The sequence below is a fragment of the Sphaerodactylus townsendi genome, linkage group LG08 (genome assembly GCF_021028975.2).
Source record: "Sphaerodactylus townsendi isolate TG3544 linkage group LG08, MPM_Stown_v2.3, whole genome shotgun sequence".
Classification (NCBI taxonomy): domain Eukaryota; kingdom Metazoa; phylum Chordata; class Lepidosauria; order Squamata; family Sphaerodactylidae; genus Sphaerodactylus; species Sphaerodactylus townsendi.
In genome coordinates, this window is record NC_059432.1 from 69,270,570 (window position 1) to 69,295,943 (window position 25,374).

General features: G+C 41.2%; 1 protein-coding gene across 5 annotated transcripts in view; it reads left to right on the forward strand.

Annotated features, from left to right (window-relative positions):
• Positions 1-25,374, forward strand: part of MAP3K13 (mitogen-activated protein kinase kinase kinase 13) — a 49,858-nt gene that overhangs the window by 7,644 nt on the left and 16,840 nt on the right. For 2 of the 5 annotated variants that reach the window (XM_048505726.1, XM_048505729.1), the window contains exons 3-5: positions 6,615-6,793; positions 21,459-22,027; positions 23,520-23,703. In XM_048505726.1, coding sequence (XP_048361683.1) covers positions 21,526-22,027; positions 23,520-23,703 — 686 coding nt within the window. In that variant the 5' untranslated portion in view covers positions 6,615-6,793; positions 21,459-21,525. Of the gene's footprint in view, positions 1-6,614; positions 6,794-13,365; positions 13,459-21,458; positions 22,028-23,519; positions 23,704-25,374 lie in introns of those variants that run through there. The other 3 variants (XM_048505727.1, XM_048505730.1, XM_048505731.1) reach the window with 2 other exon arrangements.

Below are 25,374 nucleotides of genomic sequence, written 5' to 3' on the forward strand. Positions count from 1 at the left end.
CTGAAGCGGCGCTGCTGCTAAGCAGCAGCTGCGACGACCTGGTGTCGCTCCCCACTCCCCAGAGCGGCGTCAGGCCTGTACTGAAAATTTCTTTCCTTTAAAGGGTTGTTTTTTTTCCCCGGCAGCGTGTTCGGCTGATGCGAACAGCACCGCCAGGAACGCAGCTGTTTCCCCGCTCCGATCCCACTTTCACCTTGTCCCGGTATTGTCGGCCTTCTGGCGTGAAGCCCATACGCTGTCACTCCGAAGGCCCTGGAGGTCAGAGGGCAGCGTGGGGCGAGGGCCCACTGACGGCCAGCAGGCCGGCGGCGGCGAATTTAAATGAGTAAAGGACAGTTGAAGGAAGAGGTAGCTCCATGTGGAGCCGCCTGCCATCTGCCGGCCTCTCCGGAGGCTGCCCGCATGCTTGCATGCGAACGGCCTCCACCTCCACGCCGGCAGAATTCTTGCCGGCGTGGAGGTGCCTCGACGGCCGTGCGGAAACAACCTTAGTAAATGTGAACTGTAGTATGTAAATATCCTTCAAACCATGGTTTCCCATCAAGATTCATTGTTACTCTTTAGTCATATTGTATATATTCAAATGTAACTTTTAAATAGACTTAATGAAAACATTTTTTCACTGATTAGAAAACTTTTATTCCACATTTCTAAAGACCTGCTTATTTTACAAATAAATCTATACAATGGTTGAAAAATGAAGCTATTAAACAGTCTGGCAAAACAAGCCAACATCATTAAAACAAGACAGGGCATAATAACAGCATAAAATACACACTGAGCAACCTAAAATGTGGTAGATAAAATGACCTTTGGGCCAGAAGAAGTGTCTGATATAAACCCACTTTGTTAAAAGGAATTTTTTAAATCCTAGTGCCTAAAAGAAAGTATCATAGGTGCCAGGTAAGCCTCATAATGGAGGACATTCCAAAGGTGAAGTTCCACCACTGAGAAAGCCCCATCCCTGGGAGTCACTCTTTTAAACTCTGAAGGTGGCAACATAGAAAGTGGGGCTCAGACAAGGATCTGAACTGGCAGTCTGGACAGGATGGGTGGAGGCAATCCTTCAATCATAATTAAGTTTCTTTTGTGTACAGGTGAAGCAAAATATAAGTGCAATCGATATGACTAGCTTGTGGGGCCATGATAGAGGTTTATAGAGTTATGCATGAGGTGAAGAGAATAGTCACTTGCTCTCCCTCTCTCAAAATAGTAGAACACAAGGGTATCCAATGAAGCTGATGGGCAGTAGGTTCAGGACAGACAAGAGGAAGTACTAACTGAGAGTGATTGAAATGTGCCAGAGAATGTAGTGATGGACACAGACATGGACTGCTTTAAAAGAGGATTAGATAGATTAATGGAGGTTAGCTCTATCAGTGGCTACAATGCTGGACTAGTCTGATTCAGCAGAGTTCTTATGTTCTTAACTGTATAGGTAATTAGAAAGGATACTTGGTGATAAGCTGTTAACATTAAGATGTTTTATAGTGGAACCCCTGATATGTGAACACCAAAACTCTTCTTAATCTTCAAATGGTTTTTTGTGTGTCAGTTTTGCGATAGAGTGAACATGGAACTACTTTGAATTTTCCTGTTACATCAATGAGCTGGATGTTTTCCCCAAGCCTTTTAGATTAGTGAGGCTTCAGTCTGTAGTTTCGTAGCCACAACTACTGATTCCAATGAAATAGAAACCAAAAATATTTGAAACTCATGGAAACTTACGGTAATTGCCAAATTTGAATGTTCAGTTATCTCTCTGAAGCAAGTCTTGATTGCTATGGTCAGTAGTTTGAGATCTTTGTCAGAGGCTCTGATCTAAGTCCACCATTTTATTTGTATTAAAAGCATTGGAATTTGATTAGTGATAGTCCTCCTTTTTCCCAGGTAGATTATACCTTTTTCAAGGTAGATAATGCCGAGTGAGTCAGTGCAATCAACCAAATGGGACATTCAATACACAGTGCAAAAGGGTTAAGATTGTAGAAATCTGAAATTAACCAGAAATATAGAAGACAGAACTAAAGCATAGCATAAGTATTAATATGACACATTAAGCGGTGTAAAAATTATACAGCAGGATCCAACTTACTGTAGGCGGTACACTGTGGTGTAGACCACAGTCTGCAATAATTTATCCAGGTAACTATGAACTATTTTGTACAGTGCAACCCTATTACCTGTTGCTAGAAAAACCCTCGTGAATAATTCAGTTTTGCATAGTTAGTGGAAAGCAAAGATTGTGGGAGCCACAATGGATAAACGATGCTGCTTAGATTTTTAGAGTTTTAATAATAAGTTTTTTAATTATTGTATTGATCTTTTAATTTTTTGTTAAATCAGGATGTGAACCTCCCTGAAAAGGCAGGCTACAAATCTAATAAATAAATATATTGAAAGTGTATATGCAGTTATTGATTTTGCCCATTTGCAGGTTGGCATTTGCAGAAAGTTCGGCTGAGATGATCAAAGCTGTTTTGGTTGAGCACTCCTGCCGATGTGAGGGACCGACTGAAGCCATGAAGGGCTTTTTGTATGATAGCCAGTACCTTCAATTGAGCCTGGTAAACAGTGGAGTGACTGCAGAATGGGAATAACGTGCATGTTCCGTGTAGTTCCCAATAATAGCTGAGCTGCAGCACTGGAGTTTCCAAATAGATTTTGAAGGGAGTCCTATATACAGTGCATTATTGAAGTCTTGTCTTGATTTTATGTATCCAGGTGCCCATATCAGCTGTATTAAGATAAGGGGCCATCTTACAACTAGGCTGAGTTGCTAGAAGGTGTCTTTTACAGCTGTGTTAATTTCTCCAGTAATAAAGTTGGATCAAATATAACCCTAAGGCTTTTAACAGTCAGCAAGGGCCCTCTGATCGTCATCAGAATCAGGGAGCAAACTCTTCTTCGTGATCTCTGGCTTCCCAACTAGAACTACATCTGTTTTTGTCAGGGTTTAGTTTCAATTTGTTCACTCTTGGCCAATTATTCCTAGCAGCAAGGCATGCCTTTCCACCTAATTTAGGGTCACCAGAGCAGTGGACAATAGTAACATTAAAAACAAGCTGCTGATGTCTTTGGAGGACTTACATGGGTGCCCCCTGAGGCTAGAAAGGCAGTCCCAGAAATGGCCTTTCTGGTTGTGATGCTGAAATGTTTGAAATCCCTCCCTAGGGAGATTTGTCTCCCCCTCCATTGTGCAGTGTTCTAGCTTGGATTTTGCTTACTTTTTTTGTTTTTGATGCTTGGCTTTATTTTTTATCATTTTTTAAAAATATCTTTGATCATTTTAGGATGCGGATATGGAAATTTTGAAGTGTTTTTAGTGCTTACTTGTAAGTGGTAATATTAGTTTTGGATACTTTTAAATGTTGTATTCTGTGATATGCATTTTTCCAGATGGAGAGCATGATACTTGCAAATAAAATTATTCTGAATTCGGACTGTATGCATGTATTTTTCTTCCCCTCCGCCATCATAAATAAAAATTGGGCTGCAATCCTCAGCATACCATCTTATTATATAAAAGGCTTGAAATGATGATGACGACTCACTTCCAGCCAATCACCATGCACACACATCTTGGGGACAGGGCTTACACAGAATGGGTAAAAAAACCAGCATAAGCAGAACGGTGAGATGTGGTGGTTACTCACTCATGCACTGCTGAATAATTACAGTCACTGTACTGTCTGCAGCTGCTTGAGGAGGAGCAAGCATTGGGCACTCCCCATGGGAGGGTCACAACTGCTAGTGCCCGCAACTGTTCTGTTAACTGTTGCATGGGGATTACTAGATACACATGCTTTCAGTTGAATAGCCTGGATAGGGAGCATTTGCAATAGGCCAGGGAAGCTTATATATGCTGAGAAATGCTAACTAAAGAGCAAGGAAGGGTTATGTTTATCACTCTTCTCGTGACTCTATCCCTTTACCTTCACAATTGCTGGTCTATGCCAACAAAGGAATAATTGTGAAGGGGAAGGGAAAATAAGTAAAACCCACATCTGCCGGTACTTTATGATGATGGTTGATTGCTCCCAGTCCTACAGTTTGACTGTAGTTTGGGATATGAAGTTTAATATTTCTTGGTTAGACAGTAGGCCAATAAAGTCAATGTCCAAAGGCTTAATTTTTACATTATTTTCAGAAATAAGTTCTTCAGTAATTTAAGGCACTAGGTGAGTAATTAAAAAAATACTTTTGGTGAGCTACATTTGCTTCCATATTGACCTTTCCAAGAGTGTACAGTCTTCGCTTCTCTTGGCCAGCTTCCCCCACTTTAATTAATAGAACTGATTTGACTTTTTCTAGAGCAACACCTCTGCAGTGAGCAAGGGCTGTTTTGAGTGTTCTGGAAGGGTCTTATCATGGGGCTGTCTGGAATGGCCCCAGGTGTGCTTATGTTGTTCCATCTTGAGGATGTGGAACAGATCTGCAGACAAGGGTAAACATTATTAGAATTCTTATTGGATTCCACATGAGTTCACGGAAATCGCTTCCAAGTGAGCATACACAGGATTGCAGGCATAGTCCTGAAGAATTTATTGTTATGTTTTAAGAAGTTATCACGGGGACTTAAAATAGGCAACATCAAACTGACACTGTCATACCTATTTTTTTTTTGGTCATTTTTGCTTTTCTGCAAGAGGTTTTTAATCTGTCCTAGCCTTATAGTTCTTTAGTTTATTACTTGATTTCTGCACACATCTTGTGCCTTTAGTTTTCATAATAGTTTTTTGTCCCCTCCCCTGGGTTTTCTGTTTCTTTTTGGGCTGCTCTTACCTTGATCTTTTTCTAGAAGCTGATTATGAATTGCCTTTTTCTCAAGCACAGTGTGTGATGGTTTTCTTTGTCCTGCCTGCTCCTGAGGCCTTATGACTCCCTTCCCCTGCTCTAGTATGTTTATGAATACCTATCTTGGAATTTCACTGAATACCTTCATGCAGGGGTCAGCACTTCAGCAGACATCTTCAGTGAGAGGTTACCCTGCTGTGTACTTATACTTAGGCCATGAATGGTGGTGCTAAGTCAGTCTTATTCTTATGAAGACCCTTGGAAGGAAAGGGCTTTTTGATTGAAAGAAAAGTCCTGAAAACATAGGCTCACTCACAAGGAAATAAAAAATAGATTCCTTGCCTCCCCTGTGCTCTTTGATCTCTCCCTCCCTCTTTCAGTTCAGCTCAACCTTTGAGTACTTAGAGATAAGACCTTATCAACCAGCAGTTAAATAACAAACCTTCCCACCTTGCTGAGTTGGACAGAAACTTCCCAACTTCTGAGGCCAGAGTAAATGTGTACAAATGGTGCACCTCTCAGCCTTGATGGGGACAAAGTTTATTCATTGATGGGATTTTCTAAAACTCAACCTTTGTTTTGTTTTGCCTGCTGCAGTGTGGTAAATGTTTCTAATCAGGATGCTTTAGTGCTGATTTTGAACCAAGGTTGGTGTCCAGATCTTGTTTGCCTGTGGACAGTGTAGAATGATTTGCTGAGAAATGTAAAGACTTTTATCAGGAGAGCAGCAAGTGAGTTGATTTAATGGGTTTTCTCATAGTTGGCTGTGAAAGAGGGCAGTGCCATACCCACTTGCAGAAGTCTGTCATAACTAGCAGTGGAACCTGTATGCAAAAACAGGAAGAATCATCTTTAGTTGTACAGGTTTTACATTTTCTGTTCCCTTGGGGAAGTTAGTGAACGTTTTATGAACCTATGGAATTTTTTTCGCATAATGGCCAAAGTGATCTTTTTTGTACCATTTTTAGTTCTTAATATTTTCAAATATGTGTGCAGGTGTACCCACATCCTTCTAAGCGTAACCAGATTGTAGCTTTCAATCTGACAATAGAAATATTATAACACAAAAGGAGTTAATTGAAGTCACGTTTCATTGGTTTTTTTCTTTATAATATTGTGTTTTGAGTTGCTTTAAATTTGCCCCACATTTGTGATAGCATGCGTGAAAATTTTCTCTTCCGATGTGACTTGATTTAAACATATTTTTAAAAGAGAGCCTCTTTAAATGTTACTTCAGATAACGTGATAAGTAAAAATAATTATTTGTACCTCCTTTTAAGGCATTTTATCCATAATGTTTTTTTCCATAAATATTTGCAGTTATTACCTTAGCTTCACGGATGTGTAGCCTATAGTGAGAAGGCCCTTTGACTTTATTTGTATAGTTAATAAATTCATCACAATTTCTTAATTTGGAAATCTTGCCTTTTAGACATGTCCTGAACTCTTAAAAAAGCATGCACACAGACTGACCTCTTGAGAAAAGAATCACGTTGTCCAGAGTGGATACATGTCTTAGCATATGGGAACAATTGTGGTGTTGGAGCATGGCTCTTGAGAGGTGACACAGAAATCTCGTAGATAAATATATTTTTCTGAGTAAGGTTATATGTTCTTTATTCCAAGACAGTGATGGGGTGAAGGTCATGAAGCTGAGTGTGAAGCTGATATAGCTACATATCACATCACTTTACAAAAGGCTTCCTTTTTTTTTTATTATACAAACTTCTGTATTGTGACAGTAATGAATACATTGTGTTGGGGAGATTCTTTATCCTTGTGTGTTATGAAATTCTCTTTGATTTTCTCCTCTGTAGGAGACATGGCATGGTTCAGCCCAACTTGAAAAGAAATCTCATTAGTCTTTTCAGATAGAAAAATCTGGTGTTGGAATATCTTGCTCTTTGGAGCTGCGCTGAATGTCACTTTGACTTGAAGAGCAAGTCGATGCACAGCCTTACATGAGGAAATGGGATATAGCTGTACCAGTTATCAGGTACTGGAATTAATCTTTTGTTCAAATGGAAGTAAAATTAATAGCAGAAAGCAATGCAGTTGATGAAAACGACATTTAATTCCCCTCATCTCCCAAAAAGGGGTTGTAATTCCTATTTTGGTGTATACATATTTGTGCATCTAATTTAAAAGCTCAATTTCACATGATCAATATTGAAAAAAAGCATTTAGTTTATTTAAAATATGCCTACTTTATTTCAATACAGGTTAAAGTGACGGTTCTCAAATTGACAAGGGCTATAGTATACACATGCCATGTCATACCATGGGAATATGTACTTCAATAGTTAGTACTAGGCAGGGATGTAGGTATAGATATTTTATGGGAGGGGTTCGGGGGGGCCACACCCCCACCCACCCCTAGGGCATGGCCACACCTCCCCAGCCCCGCCCCCAGCCTAGCACTTATAAAAGCAGCTCTCCAAGGCCAGGGACTCCCCCGCCCTGCCCTCCCCTGCCCCCCACCAGCTGGGATCCCAGCCAGCATCTGGCAGTTCCTTCTGCCCTCCCTTCTGGGCAGAGGCATAGGGGGAAAAAGGATCCCGGTGCAAAATCTGAGTTTGGCGCCCCTCCCCCGGGCAGCCGCTGTGATGCTGGAATCCACCCCCAAACAGCATCACTTTCAATTCTGTTTAAACTAGAGAGCCCAAATTCTCCTTTTAAATCCACCTTAAAGGGAGAATCTGGGGTCCCCAGTTAAACAACATTGAAAGTGATGCTGTTTTGGGGTGGATTATCCCCCACCGTGAAACATCATCACTTTCAATGTGGCATAGTGGTTAAGAGCAGGTGCATTCTAATCTGGAGGAACCGGGTTTGATTCCCTGCTCTGCCATTGAGCTGTGGAGGCTTATCTGGGGAATTCAGATTAGCCTGTGTACTCCCACACATGCCAACTGGGTGACCTTGAGCTAGTCACAGCTTTTTGGAGCTCTCTCAGCCCCACCCACCTCACAGGGTGTTTGTTGTGAGGGGAGAAGGGCAAGGAGATTGTAAGCTCCTTTGAGTCTCCTACAGGAGAGAAAGGAAGGATATAAATCCCAGCTCTTCTTCTTCTTCTAAACTGAGGAGCTCATATTTTCCCTTTAAATCCATGCTGGTGGATTTAAAAGGAGAATCTGGGGAAATTTGGGGGGTGCCTGCTGTCAGGGGTGCAATTGTTAAGCTAGCAGCACCAAACTTTTAGGGTATCTTTAGGAGACTCTCCTAATTATGCCACCCAGGTTTGGTGAAGTTTGGTTCAGGGGGTCCAAAGTTATGAACCCTCAAAGGTGTAGCCCCATCTCCTATCACCTCCCATTGGAAACAATGGGGGATGGGGGCACCCCCTTTGGAAGTCCATAGCTTTGGACCCCCTGAACCAAAATTTACAAAACCTGGCTGGTATCAGTAAGAGACTCCCCTGATGATACCTGCCAGGTTTGGTGAAGTTTGGTTCAGGGGGTCCAAAGTTATGGACCCTCAAACGTGTAGCCCCGATCTTCTATTAGCTCCCATTGGAAACAATGGAGGATGGGGTCACCCCCTTTGGGAGTCCATAACTTTGGACCCCCTGAACCAAACCTCACCAAACCTGGGTAATATCATCAAGAGATTCCCATAAACAATCCCTGAAAGTTTGGTGCTGCTAGTCTAAACAATGCTTCCCCTGCAGGCCATAAACCGAAAAACACTAAAAATGTTTTTAAAACCCACAAACGGGTGGGCGGAGCTTCAGACATGAATGGGGGGGTTGAACCCGAGGGAACCCCCCCTTACCTACGTCCTTGGTACTAGGCTTAGTGTTGAGCAGGATAAATTTTGTTACATATAAAAGTTAAAAGGATAAAACTGTAACTGACAGACTGGCCCCATGGTCTCTGACTGGAGGACTCCTGCAGCTCGGTTGGAAGTAAATGTGACTGAGCCAGAGGGGGCATTCTGCCACAACTGGGAGGGTGGAAGCTGATCAGCCGGCCAAGGGATTTAAAAGCCAGCATGGAGAATGATAGGGGGATGGAAAGAGATGAGAGCCACAGCTGACAATGAAGAGCAGACTGTGACTGGAGAAGTGAAAGCCAATGCCATGCAGTGCAGTGGCTGTAGAGACGTGAGAGGAGGCTGGGGTAAGCCGGGAGCAGCCAGAGACAGCAGGGGTGGAGGGCAAACCTTGTACCCCACTGAAGACACAACAGGGCGGTTTCAACATTGGTCAGGGTGGCACTGAGGACCAGTAACTTGGATAGGGCAGAATATCTCCAGAAGACAGAGCCTGCAAGACAACTGGGTAGGACTAACAGAAACCACAGGCATGTTGGTGGGTTCAGAGGCACTGGAAAGCTTGGTCTCGTAGGAACTTAACAACTTGGACTGAGGATCCAAAACTGAAGGGTTTGGCTATGGTGGAACTAAAGGAAGGGTCACCAAGATTCTGTGGGTCAAACCAAATTGGTGGCCTGGGTGGCAGTGCAGACTACAACAGCGGGACAGCACAGACATGTAAGATTTGGTTTTCAGCATAGTAGCCATAAAGTCTAAGAGGTAGCCTAGGAAGAACAAGGGAGAGCACTGCTGCTGGTTAATGGAGCGGGCCACTTGCCTGAGGCCACAGAAAGTGGTGGCAGTGTTTTGGTGAATAATTAATACAGAGCTTCTCAAAACGAATAAAGGTTGGGATTTAGCAATATGGGTTGGCTGCAAAATATTGGGGTACATTAAAAATGGTCTCCCAGTTTTATACAATACAATTTTAGGCATAGTGCTTTCTTTAAAAAAAATCAACCCAGATTTTGTTTCCACTGTAAAACTAAGAGTTCATAATTTATAATGCAGAAATTAATTTTGCTCATTGTAGATATAGCATTGAGGAGAAAGGGAAGAGTCTGAGGCTGATTACGCACAAAAGGTGTCTGTTGTTTGATGGGACCAAATGTCCATAGCAGCAAGATTTCTTGTACGGATATTTCCTCAAGCCCTGCTTTCATTTTCCAACCTCTCCATGACAAGTTAGATCACTTGTACCTTGACTTTTAATTTGCTTCGCCACCAGAGCAGGCAGATTAGCCAGTGAGCAGGCTTTGCCCTGGACATCTTCCTTCCACCCATGACCAACCTACCTACTTCACCCTTCCCTCACACTGCTGCCATGCCTTCCTTCTCGTCCCTTGTTCTGTGTTGCCAGATCCTCTAAATACTCATATTGAGATGATATACAGTAGAACTTCGTAAATTGCTGATAATCTGTCCGGAGATTATTGGCGATTTACAAAAATGGCATATTTCGAGGTATGTGATTTGTGCATGCGCAACGCCGTTTGCATATGCGCAACGGTGTTTGTGTCCTCGGCAGCTACCGAAAATTGAGGCGGCTGCCGATTTTAGATGGTGGAAATTGACGATTGTCGAAGGCACCGATTTTCGAGGTTCTACTGTAATAAGAACAACAGAGTTGGCTTTTGTAAAAAGCAGTACAAGCAAGGGCTCTTTTTGGCTCCACTCCACATCCCCTGCTCTACTTCAGCTCTCTCCGATGACTGGGAGGGCTTTTTAAAACTTTCTTTCCAAACACATGTTTATTTAAAAAACTAGCCTGTCTCTTCTCCTGCGGTGGCGACAGCAGCAGCAAGAAGTGTGTATGTGTGTGGGGAAGGGGAGAGAATATCAGGTCTAGGACATGGTCTCTTTGATCAGCAATATTTAGTCCAAGGAATTACTTTGCCTCTTTCATTCTGGGGGCAGGGGGATTATTTCTGGAAAGGGGCCACAATATCAATGTAACTGCAAGAACAGAAATATCAATATAACAGTGGTTTAAAAGCTTTTACAATGCCAGCAATTTTGGCACTACTGAGTGTGATGAGATCGGTGCCTTTAAGATTGAGTTGATGGACAGAGTTAAGAGAACTAGGAGAAACAGGGCTGAGTTTGCAGAAAAACTGCGCAGCCGGGAATTAGTGCCTCCTTGTGTGTAAACAGAGCCCACTGAGTAGTGGAGAGCCCCAAGGTAGGCATTCCATGACCAATGGGCCTGAGAAAACTCCTTTCTCCTATTTATCCCTCTCCTGAAGCAGGCTATTTTGGGATATGCATTGCTCACATCTGGGTATACGTTTAATGTATGTGAAAATTTTAGATAGCTTCAGTGCATTGTCCATTGTATGTATTGTGTTTTTTATTGTACTGTTTTAAAATTTTGCAATCTGCCTTTAGACTTTGTGAAAAAGTAAGTAGATTATGTAAATGTTTGCGTGACTAGTGAATTGATCCTGATATAGTCACAATAAGCATTTAAAGCCACAACAATAATTAAGTACCCTAGTAAAAAAAATCCATATCTCAAAAGGCACAGTTTTGCCTCATTACCCTGCCTTACCAAGCAAAGATACATTAAGCAAATGTTCCCATAGTCAGTAACTCAGATTAAATGACACCCTTTGCAATGTACTTACAGGACACTGATTTAATTTATAGGGACTCATATATTTAATAAATGTACCAAATAGTACGATTTTATACAGCAAGCTATAAATAGCATATTTAATGTTAAAATGCTAGACCTGATAAGAAAGCATTTTTCAGTTTCCCACAATTTTTTTATTCCTCTGGGAATTAAATTAAATGGCTTTAAAATTATCTGAAATTTTACCTCCCTACCTCCACTCATCTTTTTTTTCCAAACTAAAAAGGCCCAACTGCCTTTCATTTGACTTCTCCCCTATCATGGTTGTTTCCAATAAAACTTTGCTTTGCTTTCCTTTGATTAATTAAGTTCATGCTGGGTGAATCTGGGAGCCGAAGTGAAAAAGGTATGAGCAGCGATTATGATTTTATTTTATTTCTCTTATGCTGTGGTTTTGAGGCAGCTGACAAAGTAAAAGCCCTTCGGGGGAGGGCGGCTTATAAATATAAATATAAATAATAATAATAATAATAATAATAATAATAATAATAATAATAATAATAATAATAATAATAATAATAATAAAATGGAGGCCTGAGAGGAACTTGCTTATGTTTTGTTGTGTCCTGATGGCCAGGCAAGGAAGGGCAAGAAGATTATTGTTACCTGTTTGGGCAGCAGGATTGTTTGCTTGTATTTGTGAAGTCCGTAAAGACCCGGCTGTTCTATCATATGTCTAATTTGGATGGGTAGCTGCACCATGCAGATCAAAAGTTCCACAGAATGGAACCATCAAGCGTACTTCTCCCCACTTCCAATTTTTCATGCTGTCAAGACAACAGAGGTGACTGCATATGTACAGAAGTTGTAAAAAAAAAGTGGGGTAGGGAAGAAGGGTGGTTAGAAGACAATGGAAAGAAACTTATACCCTGGAGAGCATTTAAAATAGCATCAGAGAGAATGGAGGAGAGGTGTTACAGGGATTTCTCCTGCCCCATGAATTCTTGTGGGTATCCATTTTGTACAGCCGTAACCATAAGGAGTGGTGTTGCTGTGATTCTTATCAAGAGTCTGTTCTGTGTAACACCTAATCTTTGGTGTTAATTCTTAGCTATAGAAATGGCCTTCCTTTGTCTACAAGGAAGAGGTAGAACAGTAGAATCTTCAGATTTTTAAAACCGTGTTGGCAGTCAAGCTTGTGAAAGTTGTTGAGGAAAAGGCTTTTCGTTTCCAGCAAATTGTTTTGGGAAAAAAATGTGTTTTGTTCAAGAAACAAAGCAAAGATGAGCAAGCCCCTTCATAATAGCAGAACTTCTCCTTAATGAAGTTCTGGTTTCATACCACTGTATTGCACTCTCCTCAGCTTGAGACAGGGAAAGCTTTTATACGCAGGCTTGTCAGGCTGTGAGATGGTAATGTTTGTATGCTGGGACAAGTTGGGATTTAGTTGCAGTATACAATTTGCTCATGTGTAAATCTCAGTGTTTTTATATATTATGGATAAAACCTGCAATATAAATTTTCAGTTTGGTTTTCAGAGGATGATTTTTTTTAAAGGCTCCTTTTGCTACATTCACCAAGTTTTCTTTAGCATACAATTGTAGTTTATTTTCCTTTCATACAAATTTGTAAATATCTAAAATAAAATGAATAGCACTCTGGTTAGTACTAGGTTACTGTGGATGCCTGATATAAGACCTGTTCAGGAAACTAATTTTTGTGTTGTATCCTATGTAATAAAGGCAGATAGGTTTCTTTTTTTTGCTTTGAAATTATATGGTATCAGTCTTAAATTTTGTTTGAATGGTTCTAATATGTACCTCACACGCTACTATTATTTTAACATCTGTTTCCCCAGCCTGCCTCTTTCCCCATCTGGCAGTGTCTGTCTGTATCCTAACCCTCTGAGGCGATGTTGCAGGGGTTTGATCTGGTGGTGTCTGCTTGTTCTGTAATCAGGCTCCTCTGAAAAAAGGCGAGCCAAAGTTGCCTGTTTCTGATTGGCTGACCTGTATGACGCTTTTCATCTCCCCCCACCCCCCAGCATACACCACAGCAGGCTCTGTTCTGAAACCTAAAACAGCCCCGTATACATCCATTCATGAATCTGTGACGTCAGTAAGCCTCTGTGTTCTCCTTTGCAGCAGGGTTGCAGGATTGTGTGGGTGGAATTTCCTTGCTGTGTTTTTCACAACCGTTTTTTTCCCCTTGCCTTCCGTCTCAAAATGCAAGACAATGCAGCAGGGATATAGAAATGATCCATTGGTGTAAGTATCTTGACAAATCTATCTTCCTTGAAGCATCTGAGTTTTCAGAACGACCGGTATTACCTTCTTGTCATTTATTTCAGAGAAGCAGATGGATAGTGCATTGGGGGTGTGAAGGGGCAGGGGGAAATGCTACAAGGCACCATATTAAAGCCAAGATCATTTGTCTATCTGGCAGCTGTTTATCCCTATATTTGTCTGTGCAGTGATTGTGGCCATGTTTCATTTGCAGTTCTGTAGGTTGCTTAATGGCTCTTGCTTCTAAAGCAGGAAAATATGAGATTCATAGCAGTGGCTATCTGAAAAGGCAGAGGTTATGAGCAGTGAGGGAAGGATGTAAAATTGTCATAGGCAAAATAGAGTAATTGTGATTTTAGAAATGCAGCCTCCACCTACCCCAGTTGCAGAAATGTCCTGTGCCTTCTTGTGCATCTTAGATTTCATACTGATAAAACTTAAGATGTATGTTTTGGGTTGATGTGATAATGACCAACTTATTTGGCTATCATTGGGGGGATGTCAAAATTAGCTAAAATCATTTGATTTCATAGCAAGGAAAGAGGCTACTCAGCTATTTAGCTTATTTTAATCATTTGAAATATCACCCATTGTTTTATCCTATGCTCTGTCTTTCACACAGACTATTGTATCTAAGAAATAGTCCCAACCAAATTTGGCTCTGCTTACTGACTGTTACTATTCTTGTTTGGTACTTGCTGTTTAAATCAATGGGATGCTACAGGAAATAACATCCAATAATGGGTATTGGGGCTGTGCTCAAAATGAAAGATTTTACAAAATGTGGTTCTTTCATTGTAGGACTTGGAAAGTCATGCCCCACCTGTATTGCCTGGGGATGCACTTCCCCTTATTGGCCCGTGGTTCTCTGTGTTAAAACTTCCCAAACTACCAGGTTCACAAACCTTTTAAACTGGAAGAAAGGCATATCAAGTTCTCATTGCTAAAATATTAAGTCTATGGTTTTATAGTGAAAATAGATTCTACATTTTGTAACTGAGGGGTTTTTGGATTTCAGCAGGTATGGTATTTGACAAATCCAATATACAAATTCTTGAAAAGGCACCAAATCTCTTCTGTTTGGTCTGCAGAGATCATATTTTTTAAAGAAAAACAAAAACCTAAATGTTTAGCACTGGCTGGATAAACTTTCTGCTTTTGAAAACAAAATTGCTAGATAGTGTGGAATGGAAGTGAAATACTGAATTTTTTCTGAAGTTAATTTCTGGTTAGTTTTACTACTACTCCTTCAGATTTCATGCTGCTTCTCAGAGCATTTTGAATTCTGATGTATCAAATGAATTTTGAGCCACTAAACCTCTGTGGAAATATGCAAACATATCTAGGTGTCAGCATCATATTTTCAGGTAGCTCTGATTTGGTGTTTGGAATTTTTTCCGACCTTACTTTTCTTCACGCGTGTTTTCAGAAGCTTGATGTAATGAAAGATTTCAGATTTGCTACTAAAGTTATTACAAAGGGAAAGACATAGTGCAGTTATTAAATCTCTGTTGTTCAAGCTTTGGTGGTGGTGTAGTGGTTAAGAGTGGTGGACTCTAATTTGGAGAATTGGGTTTGATTTCCTACTCGTCATGAGCAGAGGACTCTCATCTGGTCAACTGGATTTGTTTCCCAGTTCCCACACATGAAGCCTGCTTGGTGACCTTGGACTAATCACAGTTCTCTCCAAACTCTCTCAGCCCCACCTATCACACAATGTATCTGTTGTGGAGAGGGAAAGGGTAGGAGTTTATAAGCCGCTTTGAGTCTCCTTACAGGAGAGAAAGACAGGGTATAAATCTAAACTCTTTTTCTGAGTGGCATTTTATAGAAGTATTTAATATTCTCCACTATGATTAGTTCTGGAGTTGCTAAGCAGTAGGTAAAGGCTTTCCAGAGAATGTCTCTTGTGGGAGAAAAATCTATTTGTTTGTGTTTACAACTTCAGCAACTTTTACATGTAGAAATAAGTTTGTTTCCTGTTTTATCGGGAATTCCAGAATTAAATTATTATTCCTTGTATTCTATTCTCAGATATCAAAAATGATATAGAAACTTGCTTTCAATGAAATGGCAGAGGCATGGCAAACTTTATTTGTTAAAACCTGTATGTCCCACATTCCTCAACCAACGCACGCTCTTGAGGCAGTCGACAAAATGAGATACACCAAACATGCAAACTCAACATAATTGATGCCAAAAGCTTAAGAAGAGAGGGTGGCAGAAGCATGTTAAACGATGGGTTCCACCTTTTAAAACAGTTTTTGCACTAGAGTGCACTACAGTAGTCTAGTCTCAATTTGTGTCATTGATCCAGGTGGCCAAGTAAGCCATATTATGTTAAGGGGCTAGGCTGAATTGGTAGAGAGCTTTTTTTGCAGCTGTATTAACTTGCTTCTCTGATAATAAGATTGGATCCAGTATACCCCCAGGCTTTTAACTGAGTCAGCAAGGGTCAGTTGAACTTTATCAAAAGTGGGATGCGCAATGTTCTTACTTTAACTCTTAATCTTGTGAGTAGTTCTGACTTAGGTCAGTTTTCATCCCCATTGTTTGTTACATATGGAGAGATTACTGATATCACAGAATATTACCTATAGGCAACTGACTTGTAAACGTACTTAAGAAAGAGAACAATGCTAATCAAGCTGTGTACGTTAGGTGCCTTCAAATTGTTTCTCACTGATAGTGATCCCATGAATTAATGACCTCCCAAAGTCCTATTGTTAACAGCCTTGCTCAGGTCTTGCAAACTGAGGATCATGGCTTCCCTTGAATCAAGTCCATTTCATGTTGAGTCTTACTCTTTTCCTGCTGCCTTCAACTTTCCCATGATGATTGTCTTTTCCAGTGATTCCTGTCTTCTCAGAATGTGACCGAAGTACAGTAGCCTCTGCTTGGTCATTTTAGTGTCTAGGAAGAGTGCAGACTTGATTTGATCCAGAACCCACCCATTTTTGATGTTCCATGATAACTGTAAACTCTTCTCCAACACCACATTTCAGATGAATCAACTTTCTCCTTGTCAGCTGTCTTCCTTGTCCAACTTTAACACCCACACATAGTAATGTATATAATGTGAATTAACTTTGTCATGAGTGGTACATCCTTACACTTATAGATCTTTTCTAGCTCCTTCATGTCTGCCCTTCCCAATCTCAATCTCCTGATTTCTTGGTTGCAGTCTCCCTTTTGCTTGATGATTGAGCCAAGGAATTCAAATCTTTAACAATTTCAGTTTCTTTATTGTCAGTCCTAAAGTTGTGTAATTCCTCAGTATTCATTACTTTTGTTTTCTTGATGATCAGCTTTAATCCCCCTTTGGCACTTTCTGCTTTAACCTTCATCAGGAGTTATTTCAGGTCATCTCTATTTTCTGTCAGCAATGTGGTGTCCTCTGCATATCTCAAATCGTTAATGTTCCTCCCATCAGTTTTCACTCAGTCTTCATCTAAATCTAATCCAGTTTTCCGTATTATATGCAGTGGCATAACTAGGCAAACTGTAGCCTGGGCAAAACCTGAGTTTGATGCCCCTCCAGGCGCGTGCCCAATGCAACGCGCACCCTCCCCCTTGTAGCTACGCCCAGTGGCGTATCTAGGCAAACTGGAGTTTGGTGCCACCCATGGGCAGCCACCCTCCCCCACTGTGACCAAGCAATGATTTTTTACACCAGGTTGTTTCAAAGTCACCATCCCATTATAGAACATGCCCCAACTCACAAATCTGAGCACAGCAATAAGCCATGCCACACAGCAGAAATAATTTTTTGAAAACATTTTCAAAATGCTTTCAAAATGTTTTATTACTGCTATGAAAACATTTTATGGTGTTGTATCGAAAATGTTGCCCCCAATTGGGGAAACAGCATCTCACTTTCAGTGTTTTCAAAGGGAGAATCTGGGCTCCCTAGTTTAAGCAAGTTATGCTGGAATCCACCCCCAAACAGCATCATTTTCAATGGTGTTTAAACTAGGGAGCCCAAATTCTCCTTTTAGATCCACCTGTAAGGGGAGGGAGGAATCTGGGGTTCCCAGTTTAAACAACATTGGAAGTTGATGCTTTATTTGGGAGGTTGATTCTCCCCACCCTGAAACAGCATCACTTGCAATGTTTAAACTGGGGACCTCAGATTCTCCCTTTAAATCTATGTCCAAAGTGGGGGATTTAAAAGGATCATCTGGAGAAATTTGGGAGCTGCCTGCTGGCAGGGGTGCAATTGTTAAGCTAGCAGCACCAGAAGCTTTCAGGGTTATCTTTAGGAGACTCCTAATGTAATTACCACCCAGGTTTGGTGAGTAGTTTGGTTCTGGGGGGGTCCAAGAGTTATGGACCCTCAAGGTGTAGCCCCCCATCTTCCTGTTAGCTCCCATTGGAAACAATGGAGTGATGGGGCTGCCACCTTTGGCAGTCCATAACTTTGGACCCCACTGAGATAAACTTCACAAAACCTAGGTGAGTATCAATAAAATTCTCCTGATGATACCCCAGGTTGGTGAAGTTTGGTTCAGGGGGGGTCCCAGTGAACAGTGGTTATCGACCCTCAAAGGTGTAGCCTCACCTCCTATTATTTCCCATTGGAAACAATTGAGGATGGGGCACCCCCTTTGGGAGTCCATAACTTTGGATTCCCTGAACCAAACCTTACCAAACCTGGGTGATAGCATCAGGAGAGTCTCCCAAAACATCTCTGAAATTCTGGTGCTGCTAGCCTAAAAACTGCACCCTCTGCAGGCCAAAAATGGAAAAACACTGAAAATACAAAAAATCCCACAAACAAACCTGCGCCCCCCACAGGGCTGCGCCCAGGGCAACTGCCCACTTTGCCCTATGGGAGAAACGCCTCTGATTATATGTTATGTGTGCAGATTGGACAGATAGGGAGATGTTGTGTTACACCTTTGCCAGTTAGAAACCATTCTGTTTCTCCATTTTCTTTTTGAAGAGTAGTCTGTTGTCCAGAGTGTAGGTTGTGGATCAAGACAATCAGATGTTTCTCTGATAACCAACCGTTGTGCTTCATGATACTCATGATGTGATCTATGAAACACAAGCTGATTTTCTTCTGAAATTGTCTCATATGTTCCAGTAACCAAAGTAAATTTGCAGTATCTCTAGTGTATCTTCCTTTTCTGAATCCAGCTTCAACATCTTGCATGTCTCATTCTATATATGGTAACATTATTTGTTGCGAGATTTTAAGCATCATTTTACCCGCAAGAAAAATTAATTGAATGGTCCGATAGTTGCTGCAGACTTTAACATCTCCTTTATAGGAAATGAAATGTAGATCAACTGATTCCTGTCTGTGGGCTGTTTTGTTTGTTGACATATTCTTGTTTAGATTTTGGTGGACTTCGTTTTTGTGGCTGATACTCCATCTGCTCCTGGGGGTTTGTTGTTTCCAATTGCTTTGAGTGCAGTTCTTATTTCACTTTCAAAAACTGCAGATTGTCCAAAAGATTCTTCTCAGACAGAATCTGTCATCCTTTCATTTCTTCTAAGTAGTTCTTCAGTATATTGTTTACTTTTCTTTATTTTGTCATGTTCATATAATTTATTTCCCTGTTAATTTTTCAGCATGGTTAACTATACTTCCATTTGATTTCTTGGATTCTGCAAAACAGATGTCTTGTTTTTCCTTTTGTATTCTCATCAGTTTCTTTACACTGGTTATTATAATATCTCTGTGTGCCAGTAGCTGGAATACTGCATTCAGACTTCTGTTTCTGATACTACTTTACTTTTGCTTTTCATCTGTCTTCAGCCATTTTTTAAGCTATTTGTCAATCATCCATTGAGGCTTGTCATTTCTTTTGGCTACAGACATAGTCTTTGCACATTCTTCCTTGATAACATCTATGGTTTCAACCCATGGTTCTTCCAGTTCCCATTCACTTGAACTGAGTAATGCAAATCTGTTCTTTGCATGGTTGTTATACTCTTCAGGCATGTTGTTTAGATTATATGTTGGCACTATGAATGTTTTGGTATTTTTCTTCAGCTGTATTCTTATGTTCAGTATTAACATTTCATGGTCTGTACCATGATCAGTTCCTAGTCTTATTTTAGCAGAGAGAATATTGCTTCTTTATTTTCTGCTCCTATTATGTAATCTATTTTATTTCTGTATTTGCCATCTGGTGAAGTCCACATTTAGAGTTGCCTGTTCAGTTGCTTGAAACATGTTCACAATGAGCAACTTGTCTTCACAGAATTCTGAGGGGCAGCCTCATCCAAAGCCTGAGGCAGCTGCCATGTTGCCCCACTGCCTCCAGAGGGCTTTTCTGGTGGTGCAAGGAGGCAGAAAAAAACAAAAAATCTCCCTGGCTGCCTGCAAGCCTTTTATGGAGCACTGGCTGCAATATTCACAACATGAAAGCCCGGGTGGCAGCTAACTATAGTTAGCACCACCCCTGGGAACCCCTCCGGAATGCCCCTGCTGTGCCAATTGGACTGGTGGCAACACAGGAGTGCTGATATGGCACCCAACACTATGCCCAGCCATTCCAGAGGACCATGGCATATGCCCACTTGTCTTTTCTTGTGGCCAGTAGCTGATTGAGTGCATCTGACCTGGGGGCACCATCTTCTTGCCCTATATACCTTTTTCATTTTTGATTGACTCACCATAGGGTTTTCAAAGTATTAAAAAATCAGAAGTGGTTGACCATTGCCGCCTTCTTCTCAGTACTAACCAGGGGTAGCTGAAGTGTCACTGCTGTTATCTACGGAAGATCTTCCACCAGTGTCACCTTCCACTACTGCTATGCTTTTGCTCAATAGCTACTCTTCAAGGAGGCCTCTGCCCCCATCACCACTGGAACTGTCCAATTTCTTCAACTGGTGTTATGAAGAGAGTGAATGCATCTTAATCAAGGGTCTCAGGTGTGACATTTCCACCTAGAGTTACTCTGCTAGAAATTCAGCCTCTTGGCAGAGGCCAGACTCCTTAGAGTATTGGTCTTGGTTTCACTGACACACTTACAAATAAGCCCCATCACCATGTTAAGGTGCTGGTTCAAATTATACTAACTCTTCTTTTCTGTGTTACCTGTGTGCTAAAACCCAGCAAGCAAAGAAAATTTTATTCCTCTTCTGGTAATACAGTCATACCCTGAAATCAGATTTCCTGGCTTTTCTCATCTGTGTGTTTCCAGTCTGCTATGTCTGGGTTATTACCTGCTTGCCAGTAGTGGTCAGATCTCCTGTGGATGCACTGTTTTGAGGAACTGGTGTTTTCTCTACTGGACTGTTTGCAGATGTGTTTTGAGGATTGAGTCATAGTGAAACACATTCCTAATGTAGTAATGGGTCATTCTGTGTTACCATGGACTTGAAATCATAATTCTAGTTTCTTTTAATTTTTTTAATTACATAGATTTTTGGTTAGTTATCACAGTGTTGAGTAAATCAGAGTAGTTGACATGAAATGGCAGCCTGTTAGAAATCAGTTTAGAAATCAGGTGATACACACGTTATCCCTACTCATTTTTGCAACCACTTCTGAACATTTGGTTATAATTGAATTTAACTGTTGTAAGGAAGTTTATTAACCCATTTAAATGTTTATAAATCTGAGCAATATAGAATTCAGAATCTTTTATGACAAATGAATTATGATGGAATGAACTCAAAATCTGGATGATTCATTTGGTAAAATGTGAACCTGTATTAAATACTTCAGTGAAATACGGTTTCCCAAAATCCAATTTGGTTTTAATGTCAGGTTGTTTCATGTGGCTGATGTACTAAGTTCACTATGTACTTTATTGCTGGTATTACAGTCTTGGGAGAGGCAGGCAGAAATATTTTTGCCCTGGATAGAGCTCTCTCATGCAGTTGTAACTTCTGTGGTTGCCTAAAATGTTTCTCTCGAAAGGATGTTAAGTTTTATTATAGAAGAGTCACTGAGTGTGATTTTTAATTTGAAGTGTAGTCTTTTGTATTATTCTTATATTCTGACCTCTGTCTCTTTTCAGGGGACACTTGCTGCACCAGGGGTGAGAATATTTTTTTGTTTACATAATATCTCTGACTTTCTGCTCGATGCACACCCACAGTACAATGACCAGTTCTCAGGAACCCCTGAGCTGGTCTTCATCTACAACTGTGATCACTAAGACCCTAAATGAAGACAAAGATTTTAGTGGGATGCATGGAGAACATATGCCTGCTGGTCATCAGGCTTCGCCCGAGATAATAGAAGATGTACAAGACAAGGGCTTGCTTCAGAGCAATATGTCGGAGAACACGAGCAGCCCAGTTGCCACAACAGTACTGACCAGCATAAGTGAGGATTCCAGAGACCAGTTTGAAAATAGTGTGCTACAGTTAACAGAACAGGATGAATTAGAAACCCCTGTTAACCAGGACAACAGTGACAGCGTGAGGAGGGAAACCAACAGTGTAACAGATGATATCAAGGTCCAGTTCAACAGATCAGGCAGTGGAAATGGTGGATTTCTTGAAGGACTCTTTGGCTGCTTGAAGCCAGTGTGGAATATTATAGGCAAAGCTTACTCCACTGACTACAAGCTTCAACAACAAGGTAAATCTCAGTGGCAAAATCATAATTTTGTGGGCTTTTAAAAAACATTTTGAACATTCAGCGAACTCAATGACAGAGGGAAAAATATTAGGCTCTATATAGTATCATTAAGTTATCATAGTTTCAGGTTCAATTTTTTTGCATATACAATCAGTGTTTCATATAACACTCACTTTCAGTGGCTCCTTGAACATTTCATTGAGGTTTTCAAATCTTGTCATAACATGATTCTGGTTTTGTCAAGAAGCAGATTGGTTGAGCTTCTTAAAAGTGTACTCAACAAACTAAATATAAATCAGTAGCAAAAAAACAAAAACAAAAACCTCTGACCTCTTTCATCATCTGTTACGTATAACTATGTAACATATGTTTTATGATATCAGACCTCTCTGCTCAACTCCTTCCCCTTTTCCCCTCTCTTCCTGCAACTTTCTTAAAATGAGGTAAATGATTTCATTCCATTATATCTGAGGGAGTGAGCTGTGTCTCAGGAAGCATCATACTGGAATAAATGTTAGTCTTTATCATGCCACTGGGCTTCTGTTTTGTTCTACAAAAAAATGAGACAATCATGAACTACCCATTTATGTGATAACTGGGGAAGGTTCCATAACACTGGGAACAAATGCTCAGGACTTCCTTGTTGAAATAAAGCATCTCATTAAGTCTGTAAGTTCCCAGCAAAGTTGTTAGATCATCTGTTTCTTATCTCTGAGATCATGTTACAGTATTTACCCAGGTCACAGACACTTAGTGCATACTTTTTTTGGACACTGCAACCCTGTAGATATGCGCAAAAGAACCCCGTTCCTGACTGCAGCTGCCCTCAGTGTCTAAGTCTTCTTTCCTTACACTGATATTCATTGAACTAAAACAGTAATCAGTTCCCCCATAGCCTGACTCCCTCTCAAACCAAGGTAAGTATCTGTTTTTAGCAGAACAGGTCCAAAGAATCCATGCATACATTATGGTGGTTTCTTTCCCTTGTCTAACTTATGTCTGGAAACCCAGTAGCTAACGGATGCAGTCAGAGGACCTTCCTAGACAGAAGACCTGTATATCTTAAGACAGGGAGGGAAAAGGGAACTTGGACTATAAAGCCAGATAAGTAGTCTGATAGCTCACAGACTTCAGATGAGGAGTGGAAGAAACCTGGCCTCCAAAGGAAGACTTCAGAGGTCAGATTTCCTTTATCCAGATAGTTTCCAGTCACCATCTCTAGCTGCTAATGTGAACTACAAGAATTTTCTTTTAGGTTAAAAACTCCTCATATTTCAGGATTTCTTGCTTGGGGGCCAGGAGCATCTCATGGTTCCTGCCTGCCAACACTAGCAGCTGCAGAAGGACAGTTAAAGAGTTGAGCATTGTTTTTCTTGGTCTCTAACATTAAGTATGTCAATTAAGTCCCCCGTAACACGCCACAAGAGTCTTGAGAGGCCTATTGCTTGGTTGCTTGTTGGAAGTTACAATTCAGCGTGCTTGTTGTTACCAGACACATGGGAAGTTCCTTTTGAGGAGATTTCTGAACTGCAGTGGCTGGGCAGTGGAGCACAGGGAGCAGTTTTCTTGGGCAAGTTCCGAACAGAGGAGGTGGCCATCAAAAAAGTGCGGGAACAGAGTGAAACGGATATCAAGCACTTGAGGAAGCTGAAGCATCCTAACATCATCGCTTTCAAGTAGGTCAAAGTTTGTGCATGAAAACTATTTCTAGAGCAACGTTGTCTGGTCGGACTTAGCGGTTGTCCTTATGGTCACTGAAATTCTGGTTTGAATACAGCAATTTCCTTATCTGATCTGCAGTTGTCACTAGAAAATCTCATTTATAGGATAAAATACTATATCCATTCATGCTGCTGGTATGCTGCTTTCTTTTTTGTAAAGGGGGTGGGAAAGAACAGAAGTGTTTAGAAATTTGGAAAGTTATTGATCTTCCATTATTGATGTTAAAAGGAACTTTCTGAGGGCATTATTCTTTAGCTGACTTTCATTGTATGATGGTAACTATCTTTTATTTTATTATGGCATTTATATGCTGCCCTTCTCCTTTTGGGCTCAGGGCAGCTTCCAATCTTTTGTAATAACGTAATACAATAGGAACCGAACAAATCAAAAATACAGTTTGAAATTTAACTTTAAAATCTAATCTAAACTGATGGCACCTCACTCATAAATAAATTTCATAACTAATCAGGAGAAATATCAACTGGGGAAAATAGACAACACAGGAAGATATGGGGGGAGGGGGAGGCCACAATTATTGAACCACCGCAGCTTCCACAATCATAACCCTGGTGGAACAGCTCTGCCTTACAAGCCCTGTGGAACTGCATTAGATCCTGCAGGGCCCTGGTCTCACCAGAGAGGGCATTCTACCAGGAAAGGGCCAAGACCGAAAAAGCCCTGACCCTGGTTGAGGTTAGCCAAACCTTTCTCAGGCTAAAATCATCAGCAGATTTTCATTTGCTGATTGCAGAGACCTTTGGGGACACAGGGAGAGAAGTTGTTCCATATGCATTCGGCCCCCAGAACATTTAGGGCTTTAAAGGTTTGTACCAAAATCTTGAACCTGATCTGTTACTCCACCTGCAGCCAATGCAATTGGTGGAGCACCACTTGAATGAGTGCCCACCATGGGGTCCCTGTGAGGACCTGCACTTCTGCATTCTGCACCACATGGAATTTCCAGTTCAGGCCCAAGGGTAGCCCTTCATAGAGTGAGATGTAGTAGTCTAACCTAGAGATGACTTTTGCCATGGATCACTGTGGCTAGGTTGGTCTGGGACAGGTAGATTGCCTGTTGTCTCACCTGGCAAAGATCGAGGAAAGCCAGGTGAACCATTGATAGATAGGAAAGAATCAAGAAGCATATGCAAGCTCTTGACAGTTGGTGCAGCATTTAGCTGTACTCTGTCCAGAGCTGGCAGTTGGCATCCCTGTCCTGACCACACACACCCACCTCAGCCACAGAACCTATCTTCACAATATTGATCATGAATGACAAAAACAATGGGCTGGATTCTGTCAAGTCTGTTTCACTGATGGTGGCACGTTCCTCCAACACTCAGGCGCTTTTATTGATGCAAGGAGCTCTCCAGGTGGTGGAGAAGCTTTTTGCATTTGTGGAGGGAACTTTTCACAGGAGGAAAGTGCTGCCATTGGTGAAGTGGAGTGATAGGTGCAACTCGTTGCTTTCTGTGTAAACTGTGGGTTTTCCTCAGTCCAGAGGTGAAGCTACAAGAGGGCGGGGGGACGCCGCAAACATTCCCCCCTTACCCCCTCGCCCCACCTCGCCAGACCTGCCCCTGCCCCATCACCTGGCCCATTTTCAGCCGGCTGGAAAAAGTAGG